General features: G+C 34.5%; 1 protein-coding gene across 4 annotated transcripts in view; it reads right to left on the minus strand.

The window, feature by feature from the left end:
* The window catches only part of SCLT1 (sodium channel and clathrin linker 1), a 219,654-nt gene that overhangs the window by 172,090 nt on the left and 28,845 nt on the right, over positions 1-18,719 (minus strand). For 2 of the 4 annotated variants that reach the window (XM_043973393.1, XM_043973394.1), the window contains 4 exons: positions 16,260-16,327; positions 12,504-12,562; positions 9,201-9,273; positions 2,922-2,977 (listed from right to left, as the gene is read on the minus strand). In XM_043973393.1, the coding sequence (XP_043829328.1) occupies positions 2,922-2,977; positions 9,201-9,273; positions 12,504-12,562; positions 16,260-16,327 (256 nt within the window). The remainder of the gene's footprint in view (positions 1-2,921; positions 2,978-9,200; positions 9,274-12,503; positions 12,563-16,259; positions 16,328-18,719) is intronic. The other 2 variants (XM_043973395.1, XM_043973396.1) reach the window with 1 other exon arrangement.

Raw genomic sequence — 18,719 nt, forward strand, 5'->3', positions numbered from 1 at the left:
AGATATAGACAACAAAATAGAGGTTTCTCTATTAAACCATGAATTCCCATTTCACATCATTTAATTTTTTAAAAAAATACATAATTCTACACTTTCAAAACTGTCCTGCTTATCTGTGCTTCCTTCTTCTTCTTCTTCTTCTTCTTTTTTTGGGCAGGGCAATGAGGGTTAAGTGACTTGCCCAGGGTCACACAGCTAATTAAGTGTCAAGTGTCTGAAGTTGGATTTGAACTCAGGTCCTCCTGAATCCAAGGCCAGTGCTTTATCCACTGCGCCAACTAGCTGCCCCTCTGTGCTTCCTTCTTTTTTTTTTTTTTTTTTTGCAGGGCAATGGGGGTTAAGTGACTTGCCCAGGGTCACACAGCTAGTAAGTGTCAAGTGTCTGAGGCCGGATTTGAACTCAGGTACTCCTGAATCCAGGGTCGGTGCTTTATCCACTACGCCACCTAGCTGCCCCACTGTGCTTCCTTCTTAACTTCATATGTGCATTTTTTTGTTTTGTTTTGTTTTGTTTTTGTTTTGGGGTGTTTTTTTGGTGAGGCAATTGGGGTTAAGTGACTTGCCCAGGGTCACACAGCTAGTAAGTGTTAAGTGTCTGAGGCCGGATTTGAACTCAGGTACTCCTGACTCCAGGGCCAGTGCTCTATCCACTGCGCCATCTAGCTGCCCCTTCATATGTGCATTTTTGTTTGTTTTGTTTTGTTTTGTTTTGTTTTTTTGCGGGGCAATGGGGGTTAAATGACTTGCCCAGGGTCACACAGCTAGTAAGTGTCAAGTGTCTGAGGCCGGATTTGAACTCAGGTATTCCTGAATCCAGGGCCGGTGCTTTATCCACTGCGCCACCTAGCCGCCCCCCATATGTGCATTTTAAAAAACATTTTCATCTTTAAGAAAGGTATGTTCTCATCTGTATATTTTTTTAAATGTTTCATTTTTTTCTGGTGTCACTACTCTTGCCCAATTTCATACCTCTCTCCATAATTAACTGAGAGAAGTAAAGAAAAAATTTTAAAACTCTAACAAATAAAAACATTTTTTAAAAATAATAAACATTTTTATTTAAAGTTCTGAGTTTCAAATTCTATCCCTCCTTATCTCCCTCTCCTCCCCCATCACTAAGGCAGAAAGCAATCAAATATAGGTTACACATGTGCAATTATGTAAAACATTACCATATTAGTCATTTTGTATAAGAAAACTTGAATAAAAGAAAACAAAGTGAAAGAAAGTAAAAAATAGGATGCTTCAGTTTGTGTTCAATCAATATCAATTCTTTCTTTGGAGGCAGATAGTATGCTTCATCATTAGTCCTTTAGGATTGTCTTGAATCATTGTATTGCTGAGAATAGTTAAGACATTCACAGTTCTTCATCAAACAATATTGCTGTTACAGTGCACAACATTCCTCTGGTTCAGCTCACTTCACTATACATCTGTTCATATAAGTCTTTACAGGCCTTTCTGAAATCGTGCTGTTTATCATTTTTTATAGCAAAATAATATTTCATCAAAATCATATACCACAGTTTATTTAGTCATTCCCCAATTGATGGCCAATTGATGTGTTTTATATATTCTAAAAACAAACTATATGCATATTCAACCTTCTTTTGTCAGTTTCAATGACAGTAAGGTTTATCTGGTAATGTCTATTCCCCCAGACCCTTCTTCCATATTTATATGTTATTCTTCTGTTGTACCCATATATGAGAAATAACAAGTTCTATCCTCTTCTTCCTTCTTTCTATAAAAGTTCATTTCTTTACTTTCCCATATCTTTCCCTTTTTCAAGCCCTCAGAATAGAACCAATATACCATAAAGAACCTCTGTTCTTCTTATTTAACTCCTTTGACACCCTTTGAAGATATTAAAGTTATGAAGAGACGCATTTCTCTTCCCCAATTAAAATGGAAGACCACATGTAGCCCCTTCAAATGCTCAAATAAATTTGCCTTTCTAGATTTCTCTTGAATCTATTATTTTTTATTTCAGAGTTCTTAATTAATTTTGGTCTTTTTATTTGAAATAATGAAAATAATGAAAATCCTCTATTCCATTAAAGGTCCATTTACACACAACCCTCCCAGAAGGATTCTACTCAGCTTTTCAGGGTAAGTTTTTCTTGGTTGTAAAGCTATCTCTTTTTTGTCTTTGAGAATATTTCATTCCAAGATCTCCTCTTGTTTATAGTAGAAGCTTTGCAGTCTTATGTATTCTTGACTCTGGCCCATTGGCGTTTGAACTGGTTCTTTCTGGATATATTCAGTTTTACTGCTTTGATATTAGTGCTCAGAATTGTAGATATGATATTCCCAGGAATTTTCCTTTTAGAGTTTCAATAGATAGATTGCTTTTTTTTTTTTTGAGGGGCAATGAGGGTTAAGTGAATTGCCCAGTGTCACATACCTAGTATGTATCAAGTGTCTGAGGCTGGATTTGAACTCAGGTCCTCCTGAATCCAGGGCTGATTCTTTATCCACTGTGCCACCTAGCTACCCCTGAGATTGATTCTTTCTGTCTTTACTTTGCCCTCTGATTTTAATAGATAAGGGAGCTTTACTTCTTGAAATATACTGTTATTTAAAAAAACAAACAAACAAGCTTTTCAGGGAATCTAATGATTCTAAAAGTATTTCTCCTTGAACTGAAAATTGCAAATTGAATTTTTAAAAAATTAAAAAAAGCTTTCCCATAACAGAACTGTAGTATAGAACTACACTGTGTTGTTAATTTTGAACTCACAAAGAACATACTTTTGACTGCATTCAATGCTCAATAATTTTATATTCCTTAGTTGTCTGGATAATTCATGTAAGTCAAAAATATCCAGTTAGGTAGTCTGGGAATAAAATACTATATTACAACATGGGATAGTGATGTTAATAAAGAACGAAAGAATCTAATATGAGAATTAACTTACCTTTCATTTTCCTTAGTGATGTTTTCAAGTTGGAATTTCATCTCACCAACTTGTATCTGAAAAAAAAACATGACCATGATAATTAATATCCTATGATTATAGTACCACTAATTAGTCCAATCATATAGAAATAAACATATGCCATAATGTCAACTGATGGCAGCTATGTGGTGCAGTGGATAATGTACCGGCCCTAGATTCAGGAGGACCCAAGTTCAAATTCTACCTCAGACACTTGACATTGACTAGCTGTGTGACCCTGAGCAAGTCACTTAACCCTCATTGCCCCACAAAACAAACAAACATAATGTCAACTGATATAAGAGGAATAATTTATTATTTCTAATTACTATCGTCAAAGGTAAACATTATATACAATGCATGTAGTAAAGTTGAACATTTATTTGCAGTAAAAACAAACCCAACTACTAACATTTTATACAATATACTTCATATTTACCTCTTTCTCTTAATTCAAATAATATTGAAAAACATCCCTGACATTATAACAGATATGATAGATTTCCTAACTGTCTATACAGTTCAGTAAATTTGTCAGTCTATTTTGGAATTAAGACCAGATCTATTCTCGTTAACTCAAGAAAATGAATAGACGTTGAAAATGGGGAAAAGACAGCAATCTATTTCAGTCTAGAAAAAAAGAGTTCAAAAACAATTTCAAGCTGGACATATGCTAACTATATGCTAACATATGGACAGCTAAGTGGTGCAGGGGATAGACTGCCAGGCTTAGAGTCAGGAAGACTCATCTTCCTGAGTTCAAATATGGCCTTGGACACTAACTGTATGTCCCTGGGCAATTCACTTAATCCTGTTTTTTTCAGTTTCCTAGTCTGTAAAATGAACTGTAGAAAGAAATAGCAAACTACTCCAGTATCTTTACCAAGAAAACCCCAAATGGAGTCACAAAGAGCTGAACACAACCAAAACAACCAACAACAAAAATAAACTATGCTAACTCAACTTCCTTAAATACCCCCTAAGTCAATAGTGTCAGCCTGGATCTATATCAGAACTTTTACACAGGAATTTTAGACGAAAGCAAGTTCTCAGGCCCATCCTAATTCAGTTTCATATTTCTCAGTATGGAGGTAAAATGGTACAAAATGAATACAAAAATCCAACGTGGATGTGAACTGAAGATTGAATATACAATCCCATTTAATAATTTTTATTCTGGCATTCAGTGAATAGAACTAGTTAACTTGTACATTTAAAAGAACCATCCTTTTGTTGTCAAAATGTTGCATTCCTGGGAAAGTATGCATTATTTTTAATATGTATGTTGGATAAATAAAATATAAATCATTATAGCCATGTGTATTCCATAATAGTAGAAGTGATCTCTCAGTCTTCATAATATTAATTCCATTTTTCTAATAGCAACATTTGTATACAGAGAATAGCTAAGGCATTTATCTCTCTTTCAAGATACATTAGTTTATGGAAGTGGGCCAGTGAGAAATTATAAGGGCTAGTTCTACTAAGCACTGAGAACTCCTTGGGTAGCTATTCTTTGAAACAGCTGTTGCTATCTTTCTGACTATTCTGAGGAATAACATGAAACATCCTTATTATATACCCTTGAAAAAGTGGCAGTAGCAGCAAACCCACATGAGACAATCAATTTCAGGGAGCTAGAAAATGCTAAAGTAACAAAAGCTGATTATAGAGATACGCACATTAGACTCAATAAATGTTTTAAAAGTATAGATGTTAAAATCTACCTATATCTTGTACTTAGTTTCCATGAATTACAAATCTAGATAACCTGTATATTACAGCACCAGAGAAATCTACTTTTACAGACTACTTCTACTACCATGTTTAGAAAGTCTGGTCTCACCAGTACCCATGTGGTAAAAAGTTTTAACAGTTGGTTAGATAATGGAGAGACACCAGTTTTTTTTAGGACCGCCCTTTTGGGGAGGAGACCAACAGCATGAGCTACACACACCAGTCCGCCTGCGACGCACGCCAAATTGCCTGCTGAGCACTCAACTTCCGGGGTGCGAGCATAAAAGGCAAGGAGAGAACGGAAGTGGGGCCTTTTTTTTTCCTGCTCCGCTGGTCTCCTGGCTGCGCTACACAGACAGACGCGGACTGGAGTTTGACTTGGCCTGGCTCTCGGTTTACAGCACGCGCTTGACTCGGTCTCTCTCCCCAAAGGGTGACCTTGGGTTTTGGTGAGTATTATACAGAATATAGACTAAGCCTAGACTTAAGATGATTTGTATTATATTTCTACTTTCCTATCCTTCTAATCAACATCACCTAATTTAGTGGACTTTCTCTTAAATACCCCCACTGACTTTGCCTCATTTGCCTAATCTCCCTTGCTTTAAGCCTCTAAAAGCCTTGCTTTAAACAGAAAAGCCAGCCCAGTTTAAAGGGCAAGATGCTCGAATATTCTACTATCCCTTTGATTTTTCTCATCGGAATGTATTGGGACAGCAATGGTCCTTCATAACATTATTGGTTTTTTCCTCATTCAGGCAGCAAAAAGTTTTTTGTATAATAGTCTAAGTGTGAATCTTTGGGAAAATACGTTTAATATAAGTAGAAATTTTATGCCTGCAATTGAATAAAAATGTTAAATCCTTTGTTGAAAACACTCTTTAAAATAACATCTGTCAATTCTTAGAAGAACTGACAGAAGCTACTATAGGTTCAAAATATCTTAAATTGGCCACTGGCATTAGGAAGGCCAATGTAAGATTTTACAAACTTATGATAAAATACTAAGAGCCTAAAGGGATGCTAGTGCTTTATATATTTAAAGATAGCTAAATAAATATTAGTTGGGTTTTCCTGGGACACATTGGAACCTAACAATCATTTACAACTTTCAATGGGAAAAATATCCTAGGTTCCAAAAAACTAACTTGCAAGTTGATATTATAACTTATTGACTGAACATGTAACTATCTAAGCCCCTTTTTAATTTCAAAGGAATAAGCTTTTAAACTGATATTTGGATTATTTACAATTTTTCAAATACTTAATTAAGACTTAGTTGAGAAAGGATCCACTCTCAGAATAGATAATTTGAGAACATTCCAGTTATTAGAAAGCCAGTTCATGCTTTCAAGGAGCTTAAATTCTGATAGGGAATAACATATAAAAAGATACTGAAGTTCATCCAGCTAATTATAATAATCCCTTATGATGATTAGATCATCTTTCGCCCTCAAATCACAAAAAAGATGTCTCCCTCATTGCTTGAAGCAAGAGAAAAGTAAGTGGGATATCTTACCTGTTGCTCATACCAACCTTAATCACATCTATCACTTCCATGAGAAGAGTCATTTTTAAGTGATTCCAACATAAGATGATTCATTTGTCCCTTTTTTGTTTACAATGAAGGTGTTTATATATTGGGGTTTTTTAAATTAAAACTTTCCCCTCAATTAATAGGCATATACTGTCTCCCTACCTCATCAGAACTACACCACTGGTGGAAAAACAAATAAACAATAACAACAACAACAACAACAAGTTGCCTATAACAAAATACACTCAGGTAAAACACAATACTATATTGGCCATGTCCAAAAATGTATACATTGCTCTGTCCATCTAGTCCATTGATTCTTTGACTGGAGGTAGACAGCATTCTAAATCATCAATACTCTGGAGTCATAGTTGTTCATAGCAAAAAAAAGTTCTTAAGTCTTTCAAAATTGTTTATTTTTATAATTCTGTTGTTATACTATCAAGTGTTCTTCTGGCTCTTCTCATGTTACTTTGCATCAGTTCAAAGTGAGTTTTCAAGTGACATCCATTCTCCGTGCTCTTTCCTTTTTCGAATGAACTTCAGTTGGGCCTTCCACTTAGGTGAGATAAGTCTCACCCTTATTTCTCCTATTTTTTCCCCCAATGTATGCTTTTATTCCCTCACTTTCCTTTATCCATTTAAGAACTTCAAAATATAGTAAAAATCACTCCCAAGGCCTCTATCATATTTGACTCCCTCTATGATTCCAGCTTATATCCACATTGGTTCTTAGGGAATAGTTGTATCATCCCTTTCCATCCCCTCTCCCATTAGAATGCAAACATTTCAACCTTATAAAGTCTATTCTGACTGCTCACTGGTATTTAGCTTTTTATGTTTATTTTTATTTCAGTGTTGGTTTTTCAAAGTTTCTAATAAGCTCTGGTCTTTTTATTAGGAATTATATAAAAGAAGTCCCCTATTTCTTAAAAATCCATTTCCCCCTTATAAGATTAAACAGCTTTGCTAGTTCTAAGCCTATATATATTTAGTCCTTCTGAATATCTTATTCCATGTTTTCCTTTATAATGGTAACTGCTAAATCTTATGTGATTCTGATTTTGGTCCTCAGTACTTTCTTCCAGCTTACAGAGTTTTTTGGTTTTTTGGTTTTTTTTAACCTGGAACATCTTAGATTTTGGCTCTGATAATCCTAGTTTTCATTTTGGTGTTTTTAAAGGAGAGATAACAAATGAATTTTTTATATTTTCACTGCCCTCAGAACTGAAAAATCTGGGTTGTTTTCTTTTGTTACTTCTTGAAGTATGACAACCAGTCTCTTTTTGGTCATAGCTTTCAGATAGTCCAGTGATTCTTAAATTAGGTCTCCTTGATCTGTTTTCCAGATCATTTATTTCTGATAGAAGCAACCCTATATTTTCTTCTATATTTTCAAGCTCTTAACTTTAACATTTCTCGCTGTCTTGTGGACATCAATGTCTCATGAAGCCTTTAACTTACATTTGGGTCATTCTAATTTTCAGAGAATATATTACTTGGATAAGTTTTGTACCTCTTGGCCCAAGCTGTTAATTCTCTTTTCAAGTCCCTCTTCCATAGTTTCAATTCTTTTCCAATTCTGTCAATCATTTTATTTCTAATACCATTTAACTCATTTAAAAAAAAAAACTCGCATCATTTCTTCTAGGAATTTTAATCTCATCTGATCTAGTGGGCAAGCTGTTTTTCCTTGAGGCTTTGCTATAGGTATTTTGAAGTTATTTCCTTCTTCCAGGCTTGTGTCTCGGGTATTCCTTTCCTCACAATGGTTCTTTACTTTTTTTGTTGTTATAACTTATTCATTATTCCAGCAAATATGCTCTGGACAACCAATAGTTGTCAGCTGTGGGCTCTTTTGGGTATAAGTGAGTGATCTTGCCCCCAGAGAGATCCCTCTGTGCTGTTTTCCTAAAAGAATAGGGAACTAAGTCCATAATATACTCTGTTTGACCATATGTTGGGCAGGGGGGAGGAGGTCTTTGCACTGAGACTATGCTTCAGGCCACTCTGGAAAACCCCTAGCTATTGGCATAAGCTGGGGGTGAGAAAATCAGCTCTAAGCTTACTCCTACTGCCCTACCTCACATCATGGCAAGTCCACGATCCTAACATGTTACACAGTTTCTGTCCAGTTCACTTGCTTGAATATCTAATTTGTGACCTTTGGCTGCAAAGATGACCTACTGTAGTTTCTCCTTCAATTTCGCAAACACTATTAGATTCCGTGTTCTTCTCAAATCATCTTAGAGGAAGTAAGGATGCACTGCTACCTTCTACTCCAAGATCTTGACTGATCTCCCCAGGTTCATATGGTGTTAAATTAACTTATATTCAATATTTTCTTGGGATGACTTCTTATTACTACTAGAATATTGTCAATGAAGTACCTTGGGTTTTCCATAACTGTGCCAAGTTCCTGCTCTACCAGTAATATCTGTAATAACCCCCAAAATGTCCATAGCTACCTCAGGGAGAAGCTGGTACAATGAATGCTTCTAAAAAAACTTGCTAAATTAAATCCAAATTTTGATAAACTAAAAAAGTGCTTAAGAGATGACAAGATGCCACCTTTCTAGTAGTATAATTTTTGTAAACGCCATTAAACTGTGTCATGTACACAATAAATATGCAGTAAGTATTTGTTGATATGAACTAAATGCTAAGGAGTTTCAGGGAACCAAATGCAACAGCTTGTTTTTAGATTCAGTTGAAAACTGCAGCATTTATTTCCCCAAGCATACAGCAACTGGGTAAAGGAAGAAGAGGTAACCTGTTGGTATATTAAACTGGGATGAAAAAATTACCTGAAAGTTAATCCTAAAAAAATTTCTAATATATAATGATAATTGAGTATTTAACTACTTGAAAGCTAAATACAATTTTATTACAATTGTTAAAAAAAAACAAGGTGGTCTATTTGTTTTCTTCTTATATACTAAGAGATACATATTTTATAAATCTATACAAATGTGAATTCATACCTGATAATATTCTAGTTGCCCATTTACCTCTTCCAGATGTTTATCATACTCAGCAATAAGAGGAGCTAAGAAGCTGAAAATAAAATAATTATTAATATAATTTATTATGGTCAATGAGTCACTAAACATTTATTTATTTATTTTGGTGGTAAAAATGGAATTTTACTTTTAATTTATGAAATAATACAAGCATTTCCACAACATAGTAGAAGTTTGAAAAATGACTGCACATGAAACCACAAATCTATTATGTACAACTTGCTATTCCTTTTAAACATACAATAAAGTTATTATATAAATTTATTTTTTTTCCTTTTTATCACCTCCTCCCTGCCTCCTACCCCATCATAGAAATGGCTACCATTAGACACAAATGTGTGTGTGTGTGTATACATATGTGTGTGTGTGTGTGTGTGTGTGTGTGTGTGTGTGTGTGTATACAATCATTCTGTACATACTTCTATTTATCAGTTCTTTCTCTGGAAACAGCATCTTCCTTTTGGGTCCCTTGTCATTAATCTGGGTATTTATAATAGTCAAAATGACTTAGTCACTCAGATGTTTTTAAAACAATATTTCTATTACTGCATACAATGCTCTCTTGGTTTGGCTCATTTTACTCTTCATTATTTTATGAAAGTCTATCATGTTTTTCTATAATCAATGAGCTCATCATTTTTTATAGAACAGTAGTATTCTATCATGATCATATACCACAATATGTTCAGCCATTGCCCAACTGATGGGCATCCCTGAAATTTTCACTTCTTTATGCCAGGCACTGTGCTAAGTGCAAGGAACACTAAGAAAGATACACAGTCTCAAGCCCTTGAGGAGCTCACAAACTAAGGGGGGGGGGGAGGGGAGGGGAGGGAGGTAACAAGCAAACAAATATGAACAGAAAAAGCTACACACACATATATATATGTATGTATGTATATATATATATATATATATATATATATATAGAGAGAGAGAGAGAGAGAGAGAGAGAGAGAGAGAGAGAGAGAGAGAGTAAATAGGAAATAATTAATGGAGGGAAGGCACTGAATTAAGAAGCATTGGCAAAAAACTTCCTGTAGAAGAGGGAATGTTAGCTGGATTTGAAAGAAGCCAGGAAAGGCAGGAGCAGAGATGAGGAGAGACAGCATTCCAGGCACAGAGAACAGACAGAGAAAATGCCCAGAACTGAGAGAGGAAATGTCTTGTTTGTGGAACAGCAAGGAGGCCAGTGTAACTGAACTGAAAAAAAAAGTACATTGATGGGGGCATGACAGAAGGGAACTGTAAAATGTTAGGAAGACTGGAAAGCTTTGTTTATGTACAGGTTATAAAGGGCTTTGAATGCCAACCAGAGGATTTTGTCTTTGATCCTGTATAAAAATTGGTCCCTACAATTCTGAAAGTGATATCAAGTCATTGGAGTTTACTGAATAGTGGGTAACATAGTTGGATCTACATTTTAGGAAAACCACTTTGGCAGCTCAATGGAGAATAGAATTAAGTAAGGAGAGTTGTGAGGCAAGCAGACCCACCAGTTAGCTATTGAGATTGTTCAGGTATGAGGTGATAAGAGCCTGAACAAAGGTGGTGGCAGTATCAGAGGAGGAAGGGGAACTGATTACAAAGATAAAATCAGTAGGCCTTGGCAACAGAGTGTATATAGTGGATGAGATACAGCAAGAAATCAAGGATGACGCCTAGGGTTATAAGCTTCTAGGATGGGATGACAGTGGTGCCCTCAACAGTAATATGGAAAACTGGAAGAGGGAAGGATTTAAGGGTAAAGACAATGAGTTCAGTTTTAGACACGCTGAATTTAAGATGTCTACTGGACATCCAGTTTTAGATAACCAAAAATCAGTTGGAAGCTAGACTAGAAGTCAGCAGAGACTTAATAGAGGGACGGAAAAGTAGATATGAGAATCATTAGCATTGAAATGATATTAGTTTGGTCTAACAAACTTGTCGAACACTTCCTTAAAAAGTATCAGAAATAAAAAAGTAAATATTATACTAAAATCTGATTTTTCTTAGCAGTCCTAAAAATGTTTTATCATTATCTTAATTCCTTTAAAAATAAGTATATAATTATGAAAAAAGTTGCTTTAGTTAAATCAACTCTGATCTACACATCCATCAGACTGACAAAAATAGCAAAAGAAAAATATTAATTATTGAAAGGGATGTGAGAGGACAGAAATAAATAGTGCACTGTTGGTGTGAATTGTGAATAGATTCAACTATTCTAGAAAACAATTTGGAACTTTACCTAAAAAGTCTGTTTTCAAGGGGCAGCTAGGTGGCACAATGGATAGAGCACCGGCCCTGGATTCAGGAGTACCTGAGTTCAAGTCCGGCCTCAGACACTGGGCAAGTCACTTAACCCCAACTGACTCACCAAAAAAATTTAAAAATTAAAAAAAAAATTTTTTAATTTAAGTCAGTTTTCAGTTGTGTCCAACTCTTCATTACTCAACTTGGGGTATTCTTGGAAAAGATACTGATGTGGTTTACTATTTCCTTCTCCAACTTATTTTACAAATGAGGAAACTGAGGCAAATAGGCTTAAATTAAGTGACTTGTACATATCCTTTGATCAAATTGTTAGGCATGTACACCAAGGAGATCAAGCAAGAAGAAAAGGACTCATATCTACAAAAATATTTAAACTAGTATTTTTTGTTGTAATAAAGAAGTGGAAATGAAATAGGTACCCATTAACTGGGGAATAGCTGAACAAATTGTTTTAAACATGAATTTAATGAAATTTTAATTGTGCCACAAGAAATGTGATGAATTCAAAGAAATGTATATGAAGAGACTCAATTTGAACTGATGCAGAGTGAAATTAGTACAAGAGAACCAGGAGAACAATTTATGTAAGAAGCACAACAATAATGTGAAGGGAAACAATTCTGAAAGGCCTCAGGACTCAGAACAAAGTGATGGCCAATCACGACTTCAAAATAAAAATACTCTCCCCTCTCCTTGAAAGTGAGCTGACACACAAGAAGTTCAGAACCAGACATATATTCTCATTCAGAAATGGTTTTGCCTGAAAATAAATATTTGTTAATAATGGAGCAGCTCCAGTTGTAGTGGAGTCTTTAAGGGGTATGAGAAGGGTGCTGTGGCTTTGTAAAGTAGTAAATGGGGAGAAAATGTATGTTTTATTCATTAAAATTAACTGTAAATGGTTATTAAATAAGTTTAGATGCTTGCATTGAAACTCAATATAAAGGTTTCAACAAAACATCTTTTAAAAAAATAAAAATAAACTTCCTGGCATTTCAGTTTTACCTTCTGTCAGCCATAGTGGCTTCTAATGTGTCATCTCCATCTCCTTGTAAGGCAGTTTTCTGGAACAGAGAAATACACATTTTAAAGTGCTGTACAATTACATAAACATATTAACAAAACAATTAAAACCATTTCAACAGATGAAGAAAAAGCTTTTAATAAAAGATAAAATTTCTGTTAAAAATATTAAAAAGCATAGGAATAAATAGGCTTTGCCTCAGTATGTAAATAGCATCTACCTAAAAATAAGAGCCAATACTATATGTAATGGAAAAATAGAAGCCTTTCCAATAGTGGGTAAAGTAAGTCTGTCCATTACCATCACTATTATTTAACATAATTCTAGAAATGCTAGACATAAAAATAAGACAAAAAGTTAAAAGAATAATCAAAGAAGAAACAAAAATATTGGGGGGTTTTGATGACATAATAACAGTCTGATTAAAGAACCATGGTCTACTAAAATTTATTTCAACAATAAATTCATCAAAATATAAAATAAATTCATATAAATCATTAGCCTTTCTTTATATTACCAACAAAATCTGGCTATAAGAACTAGAAAGGAAAATTCCCTTTAAAATAGGTGCAGAAGGGGCAGCTAGGTGGCACAGTGGATAGAGCACTGGCCCTGGATTCAGGAGGACCTGAGTTCAAATCCGGCCTCAGACACTTAACACTTACTAGCTCTGTGACCCTGGGCAAGTCACTTAACCCCAACTGCCTCACCAAAAAAAAAAAATGCCGAATATATTAGATATTTGGGATTCTACCTACCAAGGTATACATAAATAATATAAGAATATAACTGTAAAACATTCTTTTAAAAAATACAGACTCAAATAATTGGAAAGATATTAATTGTTCATGGGTGGCTCATGAAAATATGATAAAAATGATAAAATTATCAAATGAATTTTCTTAGCCAGTGCCCTACCAATGAAATTATTAAAGGGTTACTTTACAGGGCTAGAAAAAATAAGAAAATTCAATTAAAGGAACAAAAAATCAAGAATCTCAAGAGAAATAACCATATCAAATAAGGTAGCAAAGGAAGGGGTCTAGCTGCATCAAACCTTAAATTAAACTACAAAGCAATAATCATAAAAAATTATTTCGCAGTGGCTAAAATACAGAAAATTTGATCAGAAAAGATTAGGCATCCAAGATTCAGAAGCAAATGAACATACTAGAAGAATGACTGATAAACTCAAAGACCTGTAACTATTTTGGCAAGGACTCACTATTCACCAAAAACTGGTGGGGAAACTGGAAAGCAATTAGGTAGAAAATAAGTATAGACCAACATCTCATGCTGTAGACCAAGGTAAGCCCCAAATGAGTGTACATGACCTAGACATAAAGGATGACATCACAAACAAATTAGAAGAGCAAGGAAGAAATTTTCTCTCAGATCTAAGGATAGGGGAAAGAGTTTATAACCATACAAAGGAATCACAGGAGATAAAATGAACAATCTTGATTGTATAAAATTTAAATATTTTTGCAAAAAGACAAAAGCAATGCAGTTCAAACTAAAGGGGAAGCAGTTAAATAGGTAAAAAATCTTCTGAACAAGTTTTTATGATTAAGATCTAATTTTAAAGATATATAATGAAACAATTCAAACTTATAATTTAACAACATAATATCAAATAATAAGAATTAAGAACCATTCCTCAATAGCCAAAGTAAATAAGCAGTTTTCCAATGAAGAAATCGAAGTTATCAATTGCCATGTGAAAAAAAATTATAGAAATCACTATTAAACCAGATAAATGAAAATTAACTGGTACACTTGACAAAAAAAATGTTAGAGGGGCTTCAGAAAAACAGGTACACTAATGTATTGTTGGTGGAGCTATGAATTGATATAGCCATTCTGGAAAGAAATTTAGAACTATTCCTCAAACATTATAAAACTTCACATACTCTTTGACCTAGAGATGCTACTAAAGACAAGTATGTCTATATGTCAAAGGGATAAGAGAGAGGGAAAGGATTCATATGTACAGAAATACTTGGTGGCATTCATCAACTGGGGAATGGTTGATCAAAAAATGGTATGTGAATGTAATGGAATACTACTGTGCTGTAAGAAATAATGACATTTTCAGAGAAACCATTTAATAATAAGGAAGTTTCAAAAAAAAAACCTGGTAAGATTTGTAGGAATTGATATAAAATGAAGTGAGCCTAAATAGGAAGGAGAACAATTTATACAGTAACAACACTGTAAATACAAAAAAAAATTGTAATAGTGATTATGATTATGTTGATTTATACAACTCCATCTATGTGCCAGGTAGTGTGCTAAGTGACAAAGTCACACAGCTATTGGGTATCTGTGATTGGACTTAGAAACAGACCAGCCTGTTTCCAGAGCTAGCATTCTAATCACTTCAATATCTAGCTAGAATATTATGGAATGGAGTAGAATATTACTGTGCTAAATAAGAAAGAATGAAAGCAACATTTTCAGAGAAACCAGGGAGACTTAAATGAACTGATACAGAGTAATCAGAACCAGGAGAACAAATTATACTATAACAACACTGAAACAGATTATTATTTTTCTTTTTTTTCCTTTTTTTTTTTGTGAGGCAATTAGGGTTAAGTGACTTGCTCAGGGTCACACAGCTAGTAAGTGTTATATGGCTGCGGCCAGATTTGAACTCAGGTACTCCTGAATCCAAGGCCAGTGCTCTATCCACTGTGCCACCTAGCTGCCCCCCAAAATTATTATTTTCAAAGACTTCAGAATGCTGATCAATTATGATTTCAGAGGACCAATGACTAATGTATATAAGAAGGGGGCAAATTAGGATGGACTTTAAAGGCCAAAAAGGGAACTTTATATTTGATACTGAAATAAATACGTAGTAGAGCTCACTAAACAGGTTGGGAATCACATAGTCAAACCTAAACTTTAGAAAAATCACAAAAGAATCAATCTGCATTCCTTTTGTTCACCTGAGGGCTCATCCCCAGGCAGGTTTCAGGGTGAGGAGAAGAAAGCAGTTAAAACTGGGTTTCTCTTAGAAAGCCATTACTAATAATTATTTTCTTACAGTTTTTGGAAAATTCAGACTCAAATGATGGAACTTGACCAAGTAATTATAAAACTTATGGTACAGCTAGCTGACACAGTAGACAGAGTTCTCTGGAGTCAGGAATACCTAAGTTCAAATCTAGCCTCAGAAACTTACTAGCTGTGTGACCCTAATTATGTCACTTAACCCTGTTTGCCTCAGTTTCCTCATATATAAAATGAACTAGAGAAGGAAACAGCAAACCACTCCATTATCTTTGCCAAGAAAATCTCAAATGGTGTCACAAAAGTTAGATATGAATGAAACGACAAAACAACAACAAAAAATTCTAAAATTCTTGCTACATGAAAAACAGGGAGACTTTAAAATATCTTTTTCTTGGGGCAGCTAGGTGGCGCAGTGGATAGAGCACCGGCCCTGGAGTCAGGAGTACCTGAGTTCAAATCCGGCCTCAGACATTTAACACTTACTAGCTGTGTGACCCTGGGCAAGTCACTTAACCCCAATTGCCTCACAAAAAAAAAAAATATCTTTTTCTTTTAAGTTGATGTTCATTTCATAGTTTTCTGTGATCAAAAAATCATTACATGGTAACCAGCATTCTGGTGATACACATAGACATAGATATAGATATAGATATATAGCCATACATAGGTATATTTATATATCTATATATAGTTACTTAAATGATTGATTCACATACCTGTTCAGGTGAATATTTGGAAAGATTTTCCATTTGATATTGCCTAAGTATTGCATTTAGTCTCTGATCTGGAACAAAGAAAAAAATTATTTTGTAATTTAATTTAATCAATATTTTAAAAGAATTAGGAATATAGTCATAAAATAAAGCATGCTTTGAAGTACTTCTGGTTTCCTTTGCTCCTTAAAATAAATGACCAATTTATCTCAAATTACAGTAAAAGCAGTATAGTATAGTGGATAGAAAGCTGCCCTAACATTAAGGAAGTCATGTGTTCAAATTATTTCCCAGACAACTCTCTAACACTGTAAATCTCATTTATATGTATTGATAGATGGAATTTCCTCACTTGCAGTTTCCTACACCAGTGAAATCACTGGTCCAGTAAAAACAATGAAAAGAAACCTTAAAATACTAAAACAGACAAAAAACCTCAAATCACACAAGTCAAGTAAATCTTCCATCAGAAAAGAGTGTACATTTTGCAAACTATTTCCCCTGCTTTCAATACACTTCAATAATCAGTCTTCTTATACTTGCTTCTCCAGTTGATAATAGTTAAAGGTTACCTTTAAGTTTCTGGTGCCACTAACCAGATCTTAGCAGGTCAGAAGATCCATAGGTCAGCTACATTAAGGAAAACATTTTTCAGAGAGCCCTCTCTCCAAATATTCTCTATAGACATATGAAAAAATGTTCTCAATCATTACTGATTAGAGAAATACAAATTAAAACTACTCTGAACTTCCACCTCATACCTATCCAATTGGCTAATCTGACAAAAAAGGAAAATGATAAATGTTGGAGAAGATGTGGGAAAATTGGAACACTAATATACTGTTGGTGGAGCTGTGAACTGATCCAGCCATTCTGGAGAGCAATTTGGAACTGTGCCCAAAAGGCTATAAAACTGTGCTGACCCTTTGACACAACAATACCACTACTAGGTCTATGTCTCAAAGAGATCATAAAAAAGGGAAAAGGGCCCACATGTACAAAAAGATTTATAGCAGTTCTCTTTGTGGTGGCAAAGCATTGGAAATTGAGAGGATACCCATCAAGCGGGGAATGGCTGAACAAGATGTGGTATATGAATGTAATGGGACACTATTGTGCTGTAAGAAATGATGAGCAGGCAGATTTCAGAAAAACCTGGAAAGACTTAAGTGGACTGATGCTGAGTGAAGTGAGCAGAACCAAGAGAACATTGTACAAAGTAAAAGCAATACTGTGTGATGATCAATTGTGATACACTTAGCTCTTCTCAACGATCCAAGACAATTCCAAAAGACTCATGATAGAAAATGCTCTTCACATCCAGAAAGAAAACTATGAAGTCTGAATGCAGTTCAAAGCATACTAGTTTCACTTTTGTTTCTTGTTTCTTGTGGTTTATCCCTTTTTCATTCTTATTCTTCTCTCCCAAAATCACTAATGGGGCAATATGTTTAATATGACTGTAATGCATAACATATCAGATTACTCGCTGGCTTAGGGAAGGGAGGAGGTAAAAGGAGGGAAGGAGAAAAATTTGGAACTCAAAATCTTACAAAAATTAATGTTGAAAACTATCTTCATATGTAACTGGAAAAATAAAATAAAATACTATTAAACAAAAAACCCGAACAACAACCCTCTTCCAATAAATCCCCACTGTCTCCAAAGAAAATCCAGACTAACTGGCCTGGCATTTAATTCCTCCTACATTAAACTACCAACTCATCTCACCAGCCTTATTTTCTACTTTTCTCAGACATGTATTCTAAATGCCAATCAAACCAGAACCTGTTGCCTCAAATAGAACCCATGCTTTATTTAATCCCAACCTTTGTTCCCTTTACCTGATATACCTTCCCACTACAAGTCCAAAAGTCAAAGCAGAAGTCATCTTTCAAGGCTCAATCAGCTCATGAGTCATTTCCTCCAGGAAATTTCTCCAATTCCCCAGATGGTTATTATCTCGACCTCTCCTCTGAGACCCTATAATATTTGGCAATATCTTTCTTATCTATTTTATCTATTCTGTTTTTCATACCTCAATAACTTGTATTTTTGTAAGTACTGCTATGACTCTTTTAATGTGTCATCAGAAAAGTCAAGAATCTTATGTGCTCATAATTCGCTTTTAGCTACCTATATAATTGTTTTTATGCCCAAGTAATTATTTTTTTTCCTTTCAGTGTAAAATCTCCATTGTTTCATTAGTATTAGAACCCTAACAAGGTTTGGTTTTTCAGTTCTAGCTTTCTTTACTTCATTAGTGATCCTCACACTGAAACCACTCAAACTGTTATTTCATTTTATTTTTAATACTCTATGGAAAAAATAACATGAATACAACAAAGATGACACATTGAAAAATAAATGACAAAAAGGTCATTAAAATAAGTAATTCCTAGAGCAATGGTATTAAACAAATACAAACGGATTCTTGTGGGTGGCATATTGACTTAAAAACAA

The sequence above is a fragment of the Dromiciops gliroides genome, chromosome 6 (genome assembly GCF_019393635.1).
Source record: "Dromiciops gliroides isolate mDroGli1 chromosome 6, mDroGli1.pri, whole genome shotgun sequence".
In the NCBI taxonomy this organism is placed as follows: domain Eukaryota; kingdom Metazoa; phylum Chordata; class Mammalia; order Microbiotheria; family Microbiotheriidae; genus Dromiciops; species Dromiciops gliroides.